This window comes from Epargyreus clarus, unplaced genomic scaffold (assembly GCF_041222505.1).
Source record: "Epargyreus clarus isolate Ecla_fem2 unplaced genomic scaffold, WU_Ecla_fem_2.2 ptg000004l, whole genome shotgun sequence".
Classification (NCBI taxonomy): Eukaryota; Metazoa; Arthropoda; class Insecta; order Lepidoptera; family Hesperiidae; genus Epargyreus; species Epargyreus clarus.
Window position 1 is genome coordinate 14009880 of NW_027332212.1, and position 20621 is coordinate 14030500.

At 34.3% G+C, this 20621-nt stretch overlaps 1 protein-coding gene across 2 annotated transcripts; it reads right to left on the reverse strand.

Annotated features, from left to right (window-relative positions):
- Positions 1–3314: 3314 nt before the first annotated feature.
- Positions 3315–13247, reverse strand: LOC140757623 (uncharacterized). Of its 2 annotated transcripts, XM_073093466.1 has the most exons (6): positions 12984–13247; positions 7775–8496; positions 5691–5813; positions 5250–5498; positions 4713–4856; positions 3315–3992 (listed from the first exon to the last, which is right to left on the reverse strand). In XM_073093466.1, exons 1-6 carry the CDS (start codon positions 13002–13004, stop codon positions 3767–3769), a joined length of 1485 nt encoding a protein of 494 aa, XP_072949567.1. In that variant the 5' UTR covers positions 13005–13247; the 3' UTR covers positions 3315–3766. The 2 variants fall into 2 exon arrangements, with proteins under 2 accessions (XP_072949567.1, XP_072949568.1); XM_073093467.1 differs by lacking the exon at positions 4713–4856.
- Between the last annotated feature and the right edge of the window lie 7374 nt (positions 13248–20621).

A 20621-nucleotide genomic window follows, 5' to 3' on the forward strand; every position in this document is an offset into this window, starting at 1 on the left:
TAAATAAGTATAAAAGTACCATTTCCAACTATAATTCTTACAAAAGTCAAACGTACACCTTTTATAAGTGCATAATAAAAAGAAACAAACATATACAAGGAAGTTGATCTAAACTATGTATGAGCGTTACCGACGCCAAAGTTACTGTGATCAAACAAATGTTAAAAGTCAATATCGGCACAAAAGACATTCCAGTTGCATTGGCAGTGTGTCAAATATCTACGGCGCCGGTTTATCTGTATTAAGTATTTGAGGTCAAATGGTTCACTTGCGAAAATATACAAACATTATAAAGCTTTCTAAGGAACCTGATATAAACTGCACTATCGCCAAATCTACTTCTGTCAAAACCTTACGTTATGTTTATCGGTACAAGACATTTAGGCTCCTTTATTTTGCTGTGTTCATTTTTTTATACAGTCAATACATATTATTTGTACATTTTAATCGACTTTAAAAAGGAGGAGGTTCTATATTAGGCTGTATGTATTTTTTAAATCACACCGATTTATCACGCAATACATTTGATTTGGACTGTGACAGTGCCATTTAGTTTAAAAATTAAATGGAGACATGCGCTGTATTGCTATTCGAATATTTTTGTGTATATTTGTCTGTTTTAAGGGTCTATGTTAGAAATAGTTGGTCCTATTTTTAAAGGAGGTATCATATGCAATTGCGTAAATGTTTATAGCCGTGCACGCAGATACACGTAGGTGGAGTCGCGGGCGGAAAATCATGAGATACATTTGATAGTCCAAGTTCGGTTAAATGCCGCCGATGTCATTTAGCATGAATTGCGTCAATAAACCGATAAACAGCTATCTGAGATAATCACAAATATCATGTTGGGTTTTTTAGCTGTATTTATAGGTAGGTATAATAATTACCTCATTATTTGATGTAATAGACAAAATGGCGCTCTATAATATTAATTTCGGCTTCATATCCCTTTGATCCTGATTAGAAAGTATGAATTGATTTGTTTTTTTTTTAAATAGGCAGAATATGCATGTTTAAAATGGAAAGTAGGAGCATGATGATCTCTACATGATAAAATAGTTGAAACCTTTATTGTTTTCCCCTGCCCAGGTTTCTTCTTAACTTGAGGATGCATACAGCGTATTCTACTACAGTGCTTACATGCTAGTAAAGTTGTTAAAGACGTGTGAAGTCTATCATCTCGCATTTAATCTACAGGAACCTCACATTTTTAACGTGACAATCTACAACGGTACAGCTATATTTTATGAGTCTATTACTGTATTCCTTTCCATGAATTCTTGTCCTTTAAACTCTCACAGCCTTCTGTCACAAAATACTCACGTTTTATTAGGCTCCAGTTGATTGGGTCGCATGTCGCCATTCAGCATCACGGGCTCTGTTTCCCCATTCACTTGCGCACTGTCGGCATTTTCTGCCACTTGCACTGAGTCTTGTTCTGTCATGTTTAGCTTACCGTCCTCACAATATTTGGCACTCTAGTAGAAAAATAATCCGTATTTTTTATCGAATTGCTAGGTTAAGACTACAAAAGAGAACAAATAAAAGGCTTTATTAGCATGGGAAATTGTGAATGAAAACAATTAAAGTAATTTTCTGCGAAATAATTCACATTTTTATTGTATTGGTAAGCGAATTGTTGCAAGTTATAAAGTTATAGTCAATAATTTTCTTCAATATAAAAACATATTTTTTTTTGAATATTTAAATTATTAAGTAAAAAGCGTAGGAGAAATGCTAACTTGTAGTCAATTTCACATTGAACAAAAATACGGACAATTTTTCTTATACTATCGAAATACAATTTTCAAACACGCGTTTTCATAAGTTATCGTCACTTTAACCTTTTAAAATTACACTCTTTATTATTAATTTACCTAATTAATTAAAACATGTTATAACAACGTGTTAAAACTTACAAGGAGTCGGTGCCAAGTGGACGGTATAATTCGATTTATCTGATATGTAATCAAATAATCGTCTCCTCGTATCTTTAATTGCTTGATATAAAATTATATTTCGCGTGCTTGTGTTTTAGAGTTTGATTGGTCCAACGTTGAGTACTTTTGATAATGTGTGCAATAATTATACTTTGAGTTTGAATTAAATAAGTATTTGAATGTAGAACCCTCTGGTTCGACTCTGGCGGCATCACCGCCATACCTATTTCTGCCTCATAATAGCAGTGTTAAGCGATGCTGTGTTCTGGTTTGAAGGGTGTTATGGTAAGGGAGGCGTACCTTTCTGAGGCATTTTAGTTAAGTTCTTAAGAGTCACTTCTTCTGAGGACTAAACTGGAATGCCCCACTGGGCATCTTTGGCCGACCTCAGGTAGGAATTTTATCTTATCTGGGGTTGATTACAGATGTAGATATTACGAATGCATGCTCGTCTGCTACTCTTTGAAGGTTTACATTTTGGGTGCCTTTGCATAATGCTACATACAAACGATACGAACTTTGGCAAAGGGAGATCTCCCGCTGGGCTAGGTGATCATGCCCGGGGAGCGGCCGTGGTCCATCAGTCTCAGTTCGGAGCTTGTATATGCATCATATACAAGTACCGAACCGTATTGTATAACATCTTATGTTTAGAAAACTTCGATAGCGTGATTCAGCAGCGCTATCTCTTGACAAGTAGCGGGAAGTCGCTACAGAACCTTTAACAGTTTTATATTTAATAGGTTTTAAGAAATATGTGTTTAGGGGTTAAATATATTTTTAAAATTGTAATACATAAAAAAACAAACAAATTTACGCAGGTGTAATTATTCGTATGTACAAAATCAGCGTTTATATAAATTTAATACGTAAATAGAGGGTATGTGGCGGCTTGCTTACACAACTTGTGGCGCCACCTTTAAATGCCATATTATTTTGAGATTGTGTAATGTCAATGCTCCACAGTATACATCGGGTCCTAAAATTCTTCGGTCACGTGGCACAACGAGACCCAGACAACTTGGAGAAGGTGATAGTCGTTTGCCAAGTGGCTGGAAAACAGCAGAGGGAGGTCACCGACCCGATAGACAGACGTTGTGAAGGAAATAAGCAACACCACAGTTTACCATTATATGGAATTAACACAAAATCGCATTATATGGTCCATAAACGAAGCTGTTCTTGATGGTCACGACCCTTAGTCATGGGGAATCAACTAAGAAGAAAAGAGGAGGTCAATAAGACATATAAGCTACAATGCAGGCGCAACTACATAGCTTTGAGCCTCAATGATTTTACTCATACCTGTCGATAGTTTCTGATTAACTGTTAAAAATTTTTGTTATAAGTTGATACAAAATAAAATAAATATTTTTATACATTGTAGTGCACTTTATTTATTTAATACATTAAGAATAGTAAAAGCCTCTTAATATTATAGGAAAGTATTCGTCAATGTGAAATTAAAATAATTATTTCCATAACTTTGTAAGGCACTCCATTTTTAATTTCATTTGACAAATAGGAATTTATTTTTTAAAATATAAAAGTTTGTTAAAAAACCACACGGTTCACATGCTTAATCGATACATATTTTAATAAAAAAAAGAAAATTAAGATGGCTGCCCCTAACTGTTATTTAACAGCTGATTGTACATTTCGTATTTACCGTTCTTATTTTATTTTATACGGCACCATCAATTATACAATTAGTGAGCTTTATTATTTAAATAAAATCTTTTAAAGATTACTTATCCGTAGTTCTATCTATTTTTCTTAAGTTTCTTAATTAAATTATTGTTACATTTCAATTAAAATTCAATTTAAGATGGTGGTTTCGTAGATTCATCAGCTGTTTTAGTGACGTGCTCGTCTTCTCTCTGATACAGATAACTGGTTGCCGGTGTTGTTGTGCTTTGGCTGTTGGGTTGGTATGAGTTCTGTTGATATTGGTTCTGTTGTCCGTAACCGTTTTGACGGTTTTGGTCGTAACGGTCGTCGTTGCGGGTTGGTTGCTTGTAGATGCCTTTGTCCGATTGGCTTACTCCACTGGAATTAAAAAAAAGATAAATATCGAAGAACCAACTAAATTACTATAGTTACAATAAAATGATATATAGGACAGAAGTCCAACTAGAGATAGGGAAGCAGATCACAGATGGTTTCCTTATAAGTATATCTTACGAGTTGCAATATCCTTCGAAATAAATAAGATCACCTCTACGCTATTTTCATAATATAGAAATAGTGAAGCTACCGCTTCAGCCTAATATCGACCAGATTTTTATGTAAGCGCCTGAAGTTAACAAATAGCTACAACACAGTTGCAAGATAAACTATCACAAAACCATTGACTTAAAAAATAGATGGAATGTTTATAATAGCACATTATACGTCATTGTAAATGATGTGCCCAACAATAAAGGTTTTCTTACAAAATAGTACTATATAATCACACTTTTTGTCATAAGCAGCCTTATCCATGTGGCACTGATCACTACCAGTAAACTTACGTTTGAATGAGAGATACCTATTCCTTAGAGTGCAGTTATTAAAAACTAATTATAACATAAACAATTATTAAGAAACATAATTTACATAAGAGTATTGCTATATAAGAATTTACGTGATTTTAATGAGGTAAATGTGAACGAATATTTAAATAATATTAGTAGATATTATGGTTCTTTAACAAAGATTGGATTCGTGTACATTTTCAGTATTCGCAAGTACCTACTTCTATCATGTCACTATTTCACTTTACGATACCTTTGATCCCTATACGGCCTCCGTTCCCCCACGTTCCGCCAGCCGCTACCCTGTCCATACCCACTGGCAGGGTACCCGCTCTGTCCGTACCCACCGGTATCCTGTCGGTACCCGCCCGAGTACCCGAGCGAATAATCCGGATCCCTGTAACCAGTGTACCCGAGTGTGTGACAACCGTTTTATTAGGTTGTTTAGGTGTGTTTGTCTAATAGAAGTAGTATTATTGCCTTTCGTTAGTGTAGGTTACATTTAAATATAATGTTTGTGAATTCGTTGCCCGTATATGAAATGATATATCAGTTATTATTAAAAGAGCCAAATATCGTGTCCACCACCACCACTGTTAATTAAATAATATATTTGCTCATGTCAGAAATAAATTGTTCTGTTATATTCGGTTTCCACCACTAACATATGTTTAAAATACATACGTGTAATAAAAAGCATGTTAGGTAGTACCTATCGTGAGATTAAAAAAAATAGAATTAATAATTCTAACGAACTTATAAAACAATAATATTTTTGTTAAAGACTTACCTCTGGTCCCTATATGGCCTTCGCTCTCCCACATTGCGCCAGCCGCTAGCCTGACCGTAGCCCTGTCCATACCCGGCGGCCTGTCCGTACCCCTGCCCATACCCAGCAGCCTGTCCGTACGCGGTAGAGACGTCCTGTCGGTACCCGCCGTCCGAGTACCCGACTGAGCCGCGGTAGTCCACCGGATCTCGGTAGGTGGAGTACCCGCCCGAGTAGCCTGAGCTCTGCCAACCACTGCCTGACTCGGGTCTGGAATTAGCAAGTCCAAATATTTAAATACGTGAATGATTCTTAAGTAAATTGTATTCCTGTTTCAAAGTTAGTGTTTCGCAAGAATAAGTAAGAATTTTAAAATTCAGAATGGTATGTGTATGAAATGTGATGAACTTTAATCTAAATCAGCTTTAATCTAGTCAGGTTAGCGACAAATTGTAAAATTACCTAGAATATTCTGGTCTAGACCAAGCCGAGGTAGCATCAGGGCGGCCGGATGCGAAGTAGTACCCTCGACCGCCCGCATCCCACCCCGCCTGGCCGCGATACGTTTCGTCCCATGGTCTGAAACTTTAAATAATTCCAAGTTTGAGAAACGATATAAAATGTCAAGTGATTTGCATTACCAGAAGGAGCAAACAAGTTTGCAGTGCACCTGATCGTAAATACAACTTTAGATAGGACAAAAGATTCACACTACAGGAGATCAGCCATAGATGCACTGCTAACTTAAGGACTAAGGTAAAATTTCATACATATTTCATTCGTTTGTTATCCGAACATGCAGTAGTGTATTTCTATGTATTTGTTAAGATTATGTTAATGATTATTATAAAAATGAACAGTTAAATATCTGATTACCCTGATAACTACGTGGGAGTAACATAATTTAATTAATTAATACAGTTATTTATTCATTAAATTACATTTTCGTAAACCAAAGTCCGACCAAAACGGGCTTATCTAATCCGCTGTCTGTGAGCGATAAAAAATAAAACAAAAACACATGCTTTGACTTATTAATATGCATTTTAGTTCAGTAACCGGCTCAATCTATCCGTGTTTAAATCTTGGTCAGTGAAAAAAAAGTCTTGTTAAAATATATTAAAATGTACGCAACCGAATTGCACGAATAACGGGTTTTTTCGTTATTCTCCGAATGATATTATACCTATTACTCTTCAATAATTTATTATCTTAACAACCGTAGATCAAACAGATATGAAAAGAGAAGAAAACCCGATATGAGATAATAAAATGAACAATACTTTTTTAAATTATACTCCTTGTATAGAAAAATTGAACATACTGTAGGTATTTTCAGCATGTCAAAAAAATATCGCGCGCCATAAGGATGTTGCATATCGGAGCGGAATCGATATCTAAATTCTTTGCAATTTAAAATATTTCGCAAGATAATAATGATACCTACTAGTCTCTTAAAATAGTTACAAGAATAAAAACAATCTAGATCTAGATGCCACATAAAAAAGTTCATTTGACTGTATATAAACAGTTGTTTGTACTGTGGTTTGTATCTACTGTTAATAGGCTAATGACACATGTTTGAATAAAGAATCTTGTTGCAAATTGGATAATTGTATAGAATTAATGTTGGCATCTCACTGATGATTTATGAGGTGTTTCTATTGTCTTTTAGATGTATGATACAAATTACATACGAAGTTCTCACGTGTTAAAAGTGCCGTTAAGCTACAAAAATGAACTTATCCACGATTGATTTAAATCTTGACTTTCATGGAAGATATTTAAACATTAACGTCAAAGATTTTTAAATATGTGTAATATTCCTAAAAATGAAAACAATGTGATAATTATTCACATCTTTAATCTTAATATGTAAGATATAATAATAAGTATTAAGTTGACTTATATGAAATATTATTTATTAAATAATATAAATACAAATTAAAAAAGTGTACTGGCTACAATTTTATTTACAGAAAAAAAGAAAATGGTTGGCATAGAGTTCATTACACCAAACGTCCATTTTAACAATGGCGGATAATTTTCCGCGTTGGCGGCAAATAGAACTGTCATAGCTCCCGTGTCAAATGTCTACCGTTATGTTACATTGATCTAATTCGCCATATTATTATTATATGGTGAATGAACATGGGAGAATCATGTAATTTGGTGAAAGCGATTATTATGGTCAATGCTATTGATGTATTTGACATAGTGCTTACTGACCTTATTCGTTGGTCATTGACCATAGTTCTAAATCTATGGTCACGAAAGAATGAACTGAATTTTCAATTTTAATACTAAAAATAATATACTACAATTTACAATCATCGTCCTATATTTATTAAATCCGTGATGTTTTTAAGGACAACTAACTTTTCCATTCTACAAATTAACGTTTCTACGAATCCATACTTGAACAGCCTGATAGTATATGTTTTAGATTCCCATTTTTGGACAAAGGCCTTAACTGACACATAAGATTTAACTTATTGCTAAAAGCTTAACTAGATTTTTTATAAATTTTGATAGCATATACATACCTATCATGAGGTCCTCGTCCAACTCCGGGACCGTATCCACCATAATCATCATATCCAGTTCCTCTATCATACCGGTCGTCGTAGGCTGGTCGCCGGTATCCATACCCTTCGTACCTGCCCCCATATCCCTCATCATATCTGTCGTAATATGGCCTCCGTTCTCTGTATGAATCTTCGTAGTACGGCCTATCGTATCTATCTCTGTAAGGATCTCTTAAGAACCTGTCATAGTAATCTGGTCTGTATTTATCTCTATCGTCGTACCTATGCCTGTCTCTGTCTCTCCTACCGCCACTAGGACGGTCTCTGTCTCTATCTTTGTCGTCATAAGGTTTTTTCTTGTCATCGTTGTTATCATCTTCTGTGCCGTTCTTTGGGCTATTCTTTCTGTCAGAATTATATCTTCTGTCATCATCATCATTATCATAGTTCTTGTTTCTATCGTGTCTGTTTCCGTACGTAGGTCTGTTTGGTCGTCGATCGTCATCGTACCTGTCTCGACCTCTATCATCATCTCTATCATCATATCTATCATCTAGACATCGACCACATTTAGATCTATCATCATTAAATCTTCCAGTGCCATATCTTTCATAGTAACTTCTCTCTTGTCTAATAGTTCTATCGTTGTCACTGGGTGTTAGAACAGCGGAGAGAATCGTTTCTTCTCCATTCACTGCAGTAAATTGGACTAGACTAGCTAGAATAGCTGCGATCAAAGGCTGAAACAAACAATGCGAAAATAATTACCAACTGTTATTTAACAAAACAGGTGTTATACATTTTCGTGGTTCATCTGTGGTGGTATCGCGGTCACTCCTATGTCAGTATAAAGTACAAGTACTTAATTAATGGTACCAATTTTGTAATCTGAATAAAGGTACGTTACAAGCATAGATATATTATCCTAATGGTTACAAGTGACTAAAGGCGACTATGTCACCTTAACATCGGTCTATTTAACATCAACATAATCTGAGTCTTACATGTCGTACCAGGTTAATTAAATGTAAATGCAGTTTTTATATAAACTTAGTAATAAAATAGTTTCCATCTGATCATGTCAGATTTCTGCGACATGATAATCCTGAGAAATACAAACAGTAGTCATGTTACATTAGATCGTTAACGATGTACGAGTATCTCATAATAGTGGTTATCTACGTAAGATCTTATCCCGTTTGTTTAACTGTGATACATAATGGAGGTTTTTGCACATTAAACTAATTTACGATTTCGTCATAGCTTATTACTATAAAAAACATCACGTGTCTTACTACTAACAATACTTGATATAGACTGAATTTTATCTACTAATTTTAGTTTTTAAAGTGATTTGTCATTAGAGTTACGAGTTTATACTGCCTAATGGTTTTAATCGATTTTTATAAACATTTAAAAAATATGGCTTTCACACTTGTTTAAATGTTTCTATATTATTTGGTGCACCCTTGATGCCAATAATCATAACACCAGCAATCTGGCGTTGATATCTATGACCGACACCAGAATGTTTTATATTCAAATGGATATTCCTAGCAACACAAACATGTCACATTCTTTAGGTAAACCTAAATAAAAACTCTACGTCGCTGTTATTACAATCAGAAATATAATGTGTAGCGGTAGAGCCATAATGCAACCACATCAAAACTCTTAACTCATTGTAAGAAAGGTTTTATTGACCTAATTCATATGTAGAAAAATTACAGTTACGGACCTACTTATTCACGTATAAAAAACAAGACTACCTTCATACGGCCGTTAAAAGCCACAAAAAATTGCTCACAACATCCGTTGGTCATTAAATCCCAAAATATGTATTATGATTCATCAGCCCAACTTAATTGACCCTACTACGCATGGGTCAAAAAAACTTACAATAGTAATTACACCAAGGTCCGTATTCCGGTTACCGCCATTTTGTTTCACCCCGTGTGACGTCACCCATTGTTTATGGAGGTCGCGTTATAAATGCAATCGTTACGTTAAATATGTATCATTTGCATAACATATTATATTATAACAATTGGTGGTTTTAATGATAATTTGGAATAATTTGATTTATTCTAAGATCCAGGAAGTGTTTTTGATGTTTTTGTGCCGTTATTTTACGATTGTTGTAAGTAGATTCTGCGTAGATGTAGGAGTTATTGAACATAAACTTAACTATATAAATATCATTTAATATTAGAATGTTTTAAAACCACTTATAGTTTAAAATTAACATCTTTTTACCGGCAATTATTAAGTGTTGTAATGATATGCTCAGTGGAAAGTCAAAAGTTAAACTGTAGATTTATGGAACAAGATGAACCAAGTGCCCAGTGTCTTCACACCACACATACTTACCAATATTGTGGAAATATCCCGATTTATAGACGTTCTCACGATGCTTTCCGTCACCGTTAGAACAAATCATTATTAATTTAAAAAGCGCTAACCAAATAAATCGACGCGAGGACGCATCGGTATAACATGTACTAAGGCCCTTAATCGTGGGATACCCAAATGTATACCACCCAGCACACTATACAAGTCAGTATCATGTAATAGCTTTATAATTATCATCAGAACAATGAATGAAAGGTTATGGGATTCGTTTTGTTAATGCTTAAATGCAAGCATAATCACTATGTTGTACGAATTGTACGCGTATCGTGCGCATACTAATCATTATACTGACATTCATTAAATTTAAGCCCAGGATTTTTTATAATATAAGAGTAGCAGACGAGTATGCAGTCCACCTGATGGTAAGTGGTTACTGCCGCCCATGGACATCCGTAATCAACCCAGATAGGATTAGATGTTCCTACCTGAAGTCGGCCACAGATGCGCCGCTACCCCTGAAGACTAGGCTGGAACGCCTCGGAAAAGTATAACTTCCTTACCACCCCACTATACATACATTGATACTAGGCTGTGCTCGTAAGCTGTCATTTTTATTGATATGTAGGGGTAATTATGGGATGTTATTGATTATATGCTGTAAAATTAAAATCTTGAATACATACACAACCTTCTATTAATAAACTGTCGAGAAAGAAAGAGTCATACAGATTGTATACAATAAATGAAATCTGTTTTTATATGAGTTATTATTTCCCATAGCGCGGTTGTCATCATTTAAATTTTGTTATGTGCTACAAATAAAAGTGTCGGAAACATAGAGTAAGTACATTTTACCTCTAAAGACAACCTTTTCTTAGTAAACTGTCAAAAAGATAGAGTCATACAGATTGTATACAATAAATGAAATTTGTTTTTTTTTTTATTTTTATATAAGTAATTATTTCCCATAGCGCACTTGTCATCATTAAAATTTTGTTATGTGCTACAAATAAAAGTGTCAGAAACAAAGAATAAGTAAATTTTACCTCTAAAGACAACCTTTTCTTAGTAAACTGTCACAAAAGATAGATTCATACAGATTCTATACAATAAATGTTTTTTTTTTTTTTATATATAAGTTATTATTTCCCATAGCGCAGTTGTCATCATTAAAATTTTGTTTTGTACTACAAATAAAAGTGTCAGAAACATAGAGTAAGAGCATTTTACCTCTAAACATAACCTTCTCTTAGTAAACTGTCAAAAAAGATAGAGTCATACAGATTCTGTACAATAAATGAAATATGTTTTTTTTTTATATGAGTTATTATTTCCCATAGCGCAGTTGTCATCATTAAAATTTTGTTATGTGCTACAAATAAAAGTGTCAGAAACAAAGAGTAAGTACATTTTACTTCAAAAGAATTAGCTAGAAGTAGTTATTATTTATGGTCTTCATAGGCTTTTATGTGTACAAATAAAAAAACAGTAATTTTATTTATATCATATAGAAAGGAAAACTTTTTAATCTTTAAATATGGTACTTCTACATAGACCTACATCAGTTATTAATTCTATTTATCTAATGACTTGCTTGCCAAAGATTAAACTTTGTCAAATTCAAATGTCAAATATTGATCTTTTTAGGCAAAAAACAGATAGATTGATTATTGATCAGGGGCGCTAATCTACCTTATTTGACCCCACTTTTATGTATGCATGTAAGTAACGGAACCCTTTATGTATGTATGTGTAACGGAATCTTTGTACCTACTCGATTTTTATCCACTTTGAACGGTCTGATTAATTTAAAATTTTGAACAATTATCAAGAACACGATTTAAATATATTTATCCCATTCATCAGGATCGTCAGGAATCAGGATTAACGATTTTCCTTGTGCGATTTCAGCGTAGTTATTAGTTTTTAAACTATAATTATTGTCTTATTCTTCTACACAGATCCTAACTGTACATTCAAGATACAGTGATAGGTAGTCGCAAAAAATTATATCTATTTTTTATAAACTAGTTAGAGATAGCGTCTACTTGAACACTAACGATATCGGAGGATAATCGGCGCGAATAAATTACACCAAGCGAGTTACCTGGTAATGACCTCTCTGTGGTCATTTCCTATAAATTATTGTCACCGTCCAGATAAGATAAGTGCTTTAGGTGGCTTAGGCTATATGAACAGGATACTGTAAGTTATCACTGCTTACTAATTGTTATTATTTAGTAATATTAATTATTAGTTGTGGTTTTACTACCATTTTGGTAACTTTTTCTAAGGTTTTGGAAATTCGTAAACGATGATTCTTTGAAACAGAACGTTTGTAACTCGTATGGATATAAATTGTTTTGGCTTTTAAAATAAAAAAAAGCCTTACTTTATTTTTATGGGTTTAAAGGCGACTTGATTATGTGTTAGCTAAGTATAAGGAAAGCTGAGTGAAAATCATCAGCTCTTGTCTAGGTTTGGTCAGGAGGTTGGAGAGGAGGTCAGGTCAGGTGTTTAATTTTTAAATTTAGTTTTCTTGTATGTACCGGAATACAAGTAATAAACATTGCTGCTGTAAGGCTAAAATGGGTACGGTTGTGCCGCCCCGCATACACTGATAATTAAATCACTTTTTAATAATTTTGGAGAATATAAAATTGTGATTATAAAAAAGAATATAGTAAGCTTGTCTATTGACTTTAAGCATCATGTGTTAACTACCCAAATTATAAATTAAAAGATAATAATTATAATAAGTATACTTATTAAAAAAATCTAGTTAAGTATCAAATAAACCATGCTATTATTTAAATGGCGCCTTTTCTACTGCGAGTATTTTAAATTACTATAAACAAGAATGGCAAAAACTCACCACCATCGCCGCTCGGCCCATCTTGAAATACAGCCTATAAACCGCAACTGCATATAAAGTTCATTATCTTCTACCTACAGTACATTTACTTAGCAGCATAGAAACCAGTTTGCATACCGTTGAACTTAACGCGTAAATTAAAAATAAATTTACATTGTCTATGGTCAACTGTCAAAACTATATGAAAGTATAAAACAAAGAAATTGTATTTTTATTTCGGTTGGGTGCTCCGTGATGCGCAGATGCGTGTAGCGTACTGACCAGCCGCGCATGCGTCCTGCGCTTATAATAATTACGGTAATTGTTGCTTTTTTGTTTGTCCATCCGTCTATCTCTCGAGGGCCACCAGTTTTGAAGGTTACTCATGGTGTATAGTATAGTTTACAATAAATACCTCATTTTATGTCAATAGCAGAGTTTTAGCATTAAAACGGACTCTACGTAGAGCATATCTTACATATTACTATTGTATTGGTAAGATATGCATAATTATATGTTTAAAAATTGACGAGTTACTGAAAAACATGATATTAATTGAATATTTAGCATTGATAAAATAAATTATTTCAAAAATCATTTTCATACATATTTTTGAAAATGAGTTTTTCGACATTTATCTTAAATCAAATACTCACAGCTAAAGAACCAAAAAAAAAGAATAACATGTTAATAAGTTGCTAATTTCCTATTAAAAAAAAAACAAATCATGCAATTATTCGCCGAGTTAAACTATTTATATTTTATATTTTGTTACCGAATTGATCCTACAAGAGGTGAATCATTGGCCCGTATGATCTATGGCAAATCATCCTCTTTATGGTGTAAAACATAGGTATTATATAATAAATTAATAAAACATATTATTGTTACTACTACTTTATTTAGGAGTCAGATCGTACAGTGAGCAAATAGGAAGAGGAAACGCTATTGTTTCACACGACACACCATTCCCATTGTCGTTTTTATGGTGATGATAACGCTATGGGATTAGGTTTTTGCCATGGTAGAGTTGTTTTTTTGTACTACAGGTAATACGGGAAGCTGACTCTCCAGTGCTATTAATATCGGTGCAATAATGTAGTAGTGTGACGTAATAAATGAAGAGACGTGGTGGATTATGAATTTATTTTAGACCAGTGGTTTTTTGAAATTTCGCGCGTGTAGTTAATCGTAACTTTCTGTAACGGTAACGAAAATATTTAGTGCTGCTACACGTACATGTTATACCTCAATAGGTGTAAATAGGTGTAATTTTGAGTCGACAGGAGGTTTCTAGGAGGCTCCGGAGGCTTTTTGAATTCTATTTTGAGCTGATTGGAAATATAAAAAACCGTGCGAGCTAACTTGAGAGTTGCGTAGAATTCGGCAACTCCCATGGAGGAGTTATAATAATACAGGTATATAATAAATAGTTCATTTTTATGTAAGTAAATTGAGCTATACTATTGTGAACAATCTGTTAAAAGTCTACTAAACACCTGATTAGTAGATTATTATATTTCCTGGTTACATTTTCATATTTTACAAACATTTCAAAGTGTCGTCACGCTCTAGTCTCAAGTTTTCACGCATGTTTTCGTAGTCGTAGCTCTACAAAACGTTCTTCTATTTTTTGACTCTAAATTATTAATTATAGATACTATAAACAGTTTCCACTTACTATTGGGTGAAATGTATGTATGAGATAAACATGAAATGCAGTTTCCCATACAACAATGGAAACATGCCTCATCGGAGGTGCGAACCCAAACCGCCGGCACCGGACCGCGTCGTCATTGTGCTTCGGAAACCAACGAACCTTGCAGCGACCGTGTGTAAGATGCGTTAACATATTGTTAACTGGTGTGATATAGTTTATATTTTATAATATACGAGTTAATGCACCTGAGTACACTTGCATGAACTATAACATGGTTCTTCATGTAAAATGAGTGCGTATGAGTATTCGTTTTAGTAAAACATTAAGTAAATCCTTACTAATATTATAAATCCGAAAGTAACTCTGTCTGTCTATCTGTCTGGTTGTCTCTTCTACATGCCTAAACCACTGAACCGATTGTAATGAAATTTTGTACAAAGATAGTCTCAGACCCGAGAACGGACATAGGATAGTTTTTATCCCGGAAATCCCACGGGAACTAGGGATGGCGATCTAAGATCGATTAATCGAAGAATCGATCTTTTGGACCAAAAGCTTCGATTATTTTAATCGATATTAGTAAGGATTGAATCGTGAACTATGCATTTGATCAAGTGATGATCTTTAGCAAAGTTGTTGTCCATGAGCCCAAGAAGGTTCCAGAGTTGGTACGACCAATTTTCGCCAGATGGCGCCACTGTCGTTCCAATAAAGGTACGAATTTTCAGTTTTATGTATGTTAGTATGTCATATTATTTTCGTTTAAACGCGGGCGAAGCCGCGGGCAAAAACTAGTTTAAAATAAACTTCATGTTATAGTTAGATTTTATAGTATTTATACCCTTTATTATTTACGGTTACTAATAAAAAATCTTTCAATTGTACCAGTAACTGAATTAGAATAATTTAAATATTAAATTAGATCATTATGATGAGAAGCATAAAGTTTAACTTGCAATTTTCTTTCTTATTAATTAATTAATAATAATTAATACTATTGTTTTTAAAATGTTATGTTATTAAAATAAACTAAAGTATACTGGTATTTTTCCATTCCAAAAAAAATAATAGAGTTATCTCAAGCTACCTAAAGCCTTAAAGACTGAAACTTGTATATTTATTTATTCTGAAAGTAGATAAAAACAGGGGAAGTATAAATAACAGCAGGATGCTTTTTTTTATTTTTTTTTTATAATATAAGAGTAGCAGACGAGCATGCAGTCCACCTGATGGTAAGTGGCTACTGCAGCCCATGGACATCTGTAAACAACCCCAGATAGGATTAGATATTCCTACCTGAGGTCGGCCACAGGTGCGCCGCTACCCCTGAGGACTAAGCTGGAACGCCTCGGAAAAGTCTGTCTCCCTTACCACACCCTTCAAACCGGAACACAGCAGCGCCTTACACTGCTGTTATTAGGTAGAAATAGGTGTGGCGGTGGTGCCGCCGGAGTCGAACCACAAAGGGTTCTACCACCTTCAAAATGTATGTAGTATCTACATTGTCTTTGAACAATATGTATACTTACGACATCCCGTATTTCGCAATTATTAGAAAAAAATCGTCCTCATTACCGCCATAAACACCATAATTTGTACCTACTTTGTACCCCATGGACATGGGTAACAAATGATGTTCCCCGCCCAAAACTCAAATAAGTGGCAATAGTCTCTTGTCGTTGGTCATTGACATTGAGGTGAATCACGAGGTTATCTATGGTCATTTACTATTTTTTACATAAAAGTTGAAAATCTCCGCATGCAAGAGTACCTATGTCTGCTTGTTATACACACATTTTAATGACACCGAACATATAAAATATGTAGGTATGTGATACAGTACATTCACATGTATGTATCTCTGTAGCAGACGAGCATGCATGCAGTCCACCTGATGGTATGTGGCTACTGCCGCCCATAGACATGTGTAATCAACCCCAGGTAGGATTAGGTAGACCTGAGGTCGGCCACAGATGCGCCGCTACTCCTGAGGACTAAGCTGGAACGCCTTGGCAAAGTATCTCTCCCTTACCACACTCTTCAAACCAAAATACAGCAGGGGTTAACATGCTGTTATGAGGCAGAAGTAAATGTGGTGATGGTGCCGCCGGAGTTGAATCACAAGGGGTTCTACCATCTTCAAGTTGTGCGGGATTACACATAAAATTTATTAAAAGAGTATATAACCATATCTAGACACCTTTTGTCAGATTTTGTTAGTATTTCCATAATAAGGTGCTAAAAATGTAAAAAGTAAACACTATTTAACCTAACTGTACCTATTTGTGGTGCAAAAAAGGACCCCAATCGTGTCCCTATTTCAATTGGAAAGTTCCTTAAATACCATGTAACCTACTTTCTTTTCAGTACTGTGACTATTGAAAAACACAAATACCTTTGTATGCAGTCACATAACTAATCGATTGACATTATGTTAATAGATTATAACGAATTGAAAGCTGCGTCTGATTGACCTATTAATAAAAAGTCACAGCATATTAAAGATGATAGAAGAACCCTTCGTGGTTTGACTCCGGACCACCGGACTGCCACACCTACTTCAGCCTAATAAAAATCACTGTTTTTCATCACTTTAATCGTTGTTTTGTGGAACGTCTGTTTCATTAAGATATACGAGGCGTTCTAAATTTATTTTTATGGATAGAAACTCGTCTGTTGCGGACCTGAAGTAAGACTATCCTACATGAGGTCGATTATGTATGTATGCCAATTACCACCAGGAGGACTGGATACTCCTTTGCTATTTATATAATGTAAAAAATAGTATTTTTTATATGAATTTGGCATCACTGACACCAGTTTTATAGCGGCATGCATATTCTATAAAGGATGAAATCAAATGATGAAAGATAAGGCGGTTTTACGAAAAGCTCTACTATTGTAATACTAAAAATATCTGCCACAAATTATATACAAAACCAAACTATAAAACTTGTCCATTACTTCCATTAGTGAAGGCATTTCATTAAACAAGAATCGGAGGCAATATTGAGGCAATTTGTTATCACAACGGAATCCATTTTTCATTGGACGCTACATTAAGCTCTATGCTTATGTGGGCCAAGTTCGGAAACTATTTTATACTCTGTCCTATTTTTATTTGAAAAAACTAGAGATAATATCATTAACATTGAATAAATCTTATTGTGACCAGATTTGAAGGACGCAATCTGGATTTCTAAATATAAGTTGTGGAAAGCTTATTAAAACCCGCAATTTTTTTTACGTTACGTTACTTTAGTTAAATAGTTCTTCATAAGAAAAATACAAAATTACATTCTGGACGTATTGTATATCTGTAAATTTGTTACCATTTGATAACCGCAGATTAAAAAACATGACGACCCCTGTGGCGGAGCGGTCACCATAACGGTCTGACACGCAGTGAGTTGCGGGTTCGATCTCCGGTCAAATAGATATTTAAATAATGAATTTAGGTTTCTATTGTGGATATTTGTGTTGGCACCTACAGGACTAGAAAAATCCTAGTGTGGGCTATGAGTGTCGAAATCATTATTATTATAATTTATGTACAGACAGAAAATGGATATAACGAAATTATAAGGCCATCAATTTTATTATTTGGCTACGGAATCCTAAAACATGATACACATTTCGAAATCCACTAACTAATAAACGCAAATATTTGTACCAATCGTTGGTCAAACAATCAAGCTTCGACGTAAGCCGTCAATCACGGCTTTGCTTGTCTTGTGTTGGGCCCCAATTGTTTGCACCAATTAATTATTCACGTGGCAACCAGACGTGGGGTGCGAACTAAGGGTGTAACGACCCTGTTGCTGACCGTGCGTGGACATTTCATTATTGATGTAGATACTCGTACAATCAATAATAAAATATGATTTTGATAGAAAATAGACAGAATAAATGTGTAGTCTGATGAAGCATTGCCTGTCAGAGTTATTCGGAATAATCAACACTACAGCTCATCTCTTCTCAAATAAAGGCAGAATAAAGCAAAGTATGTGCAACGTCCACACATATGTATAACGAGCTTTTGCCCGCGGCTTCGCTCGCGTTACGAAGTAATATTTTCGTCCTCTATTTTATCCCCTTGGGGGTACAATTGATCAAAATCCTTTCTTAGCGGATGCGTACGTCATAACATCTGCCTGCATGCCAAATTTCAGCCCGATCCGTCCAGTGGTTTGGGCTGTGCGTTGATAGATCACTATGTCAGTCAGTCACCTTTGAGTTATATATATTTAGATTAGATAGTTTAAAATTCTATAAGTCTCCAACTTTCGTAGAATCGTTACCAATTTCTAAAGCACCGTCGTTGGCTATCTAAAAACAACAGCTGCATGCTGGCTATATACTTTTATCAACAATACAGTAAGTTGAGTCAGCCAAAAATTTACCGCTTGAAAGACTGTAAGCATATAACTATACTTAACTCAAATTTATGCTAAGTTCAAGGACATTCCTTTGTTAGTCATCACCCGGTATCCAAAGCTGTAGTTCTAAGCTCCACAGTCCATATCGCCCCATATAGGTATTTTGTTATAGCTACCTTACGCCCTTCAGACCAGGACATAGCAGCGCTACAAAGCCATGTATAATGTAGAAATAGGTGTATTGGTTCTCATGGGTATTAACAATCTGTGATCAGATCTACAAGGCTATTTGAAGTTGATACGAACTGATTAAGTCATGTAACACCGAAATGGCTGCATCTTTTCTGTGTTCTTCTAATTAAAAATAAAAATACACAGTGCATAATGTATTTTGGTATAAAAATATTTAATTAATTCTGAAGTTCATATGTTATTCAGGCCTTTGTACATGAAGAAGGCATTTGGCGCATGAAGCTACCACTTCATAATGCATGACACTATCCATTATATTCGATTGTTATGGCACACCTTTGATGTATTGAGTTGTTTGTATAATACCATGTTGGTTTCTTAATAGAAAAGTGGGTCTTAAATATGATTATAAATAGATTTTCAAAAGCACAAATTGATTAAAATATATTTTTTCTTTCATATCCTTATCATAAAGTAAAGAAATTAAAAAAATGACACGTATTTTTATGTCATAGGCAAATATTTGTTTGTTTTTTTAGCGTTAATAAAAAACATTTATTATTATATTCCGTCAATCTGTACCCGTGTTAAAAAAATCTTAAATATGCCTGTTATGTACGTTATGTACATAGATTAGTAAAGATACTTCGCTGTCTTGAAATTGAATGAAGCCACAAACGGCTTATTAGTAAGTTCTTTTTTTGAATTCTTGACTACATGTTCTTGACAAATAAAATCATTTTTAGAGAAAATTTACGAATAAATAACTAATACTGCGTAGTTTACATAATGAATAAATAATTATTTCAAATATTTTAGGGACATTTTAGCACGGAGACGTGGCAAAACTTTTTTACGCAGCTATTTCAATTTCTGAAAACTGGGTACATTTTCTTGTTAGGAGTGAGTAATCTTTACTAATCTATGGTTATGTACAGAACTTTAAATTTAACATCATCTTAAATGCTAAGTAAAAATAACTTTGTACTTTATTTTTGACCGAATCCCTAGGGCAATTATACTGAAATTATATCCTACGAGCATAGATTCCTACGAATTACACATTCCAATTTTACTAGAGCGTCTACGCCAATTTGTATTAATAATTATTTCAGAATAGATAAAGGTACGATATTTTTTATTTAATTATTGCTAACCATGGAGCCAAATCACAATATCACTTACTTTCCTTAGATCTTAAGAAATATTTTACATGGTCTATCATTTTACCGTGAGTAAAGATAATATTAACAATTTCAATCTTCCAGAAATTATTATATCTACACACGACAAAAACGACTTCCATCATTGAAATTTACTTTCAACCCCAACACCCTGCTAAATAACGCCTTATCATTGAAAACCCCAATCGTTTTACATACCCTTCGAATAATTCAGTCGACGCTACGCGCGCGTTTCTGACACCCG

Bases quoted from the DNA above. Each gene is read 5' to 3' on its own strand.
- LOC140757623 (XM_073093466.1), bottom strand. From the start codon at position 13,004: ATGGGCCGAGCGGCGATGGTG. The intron at 5,499-5,690 runs GTAATTTTACAA...TGCTAATTCCAG, and splicing joins TCTAGACCAGAATATTCTAG to ACCCGAGTCAGGCAGTGGTT. The intron at 3,993-4,712 runs GTATCGTAAAGT...TTTTAATTCCAG, and splicing joins AGGCCGTATAGGGATCAAAG to TGGAGTAAGCCAATCGGACA.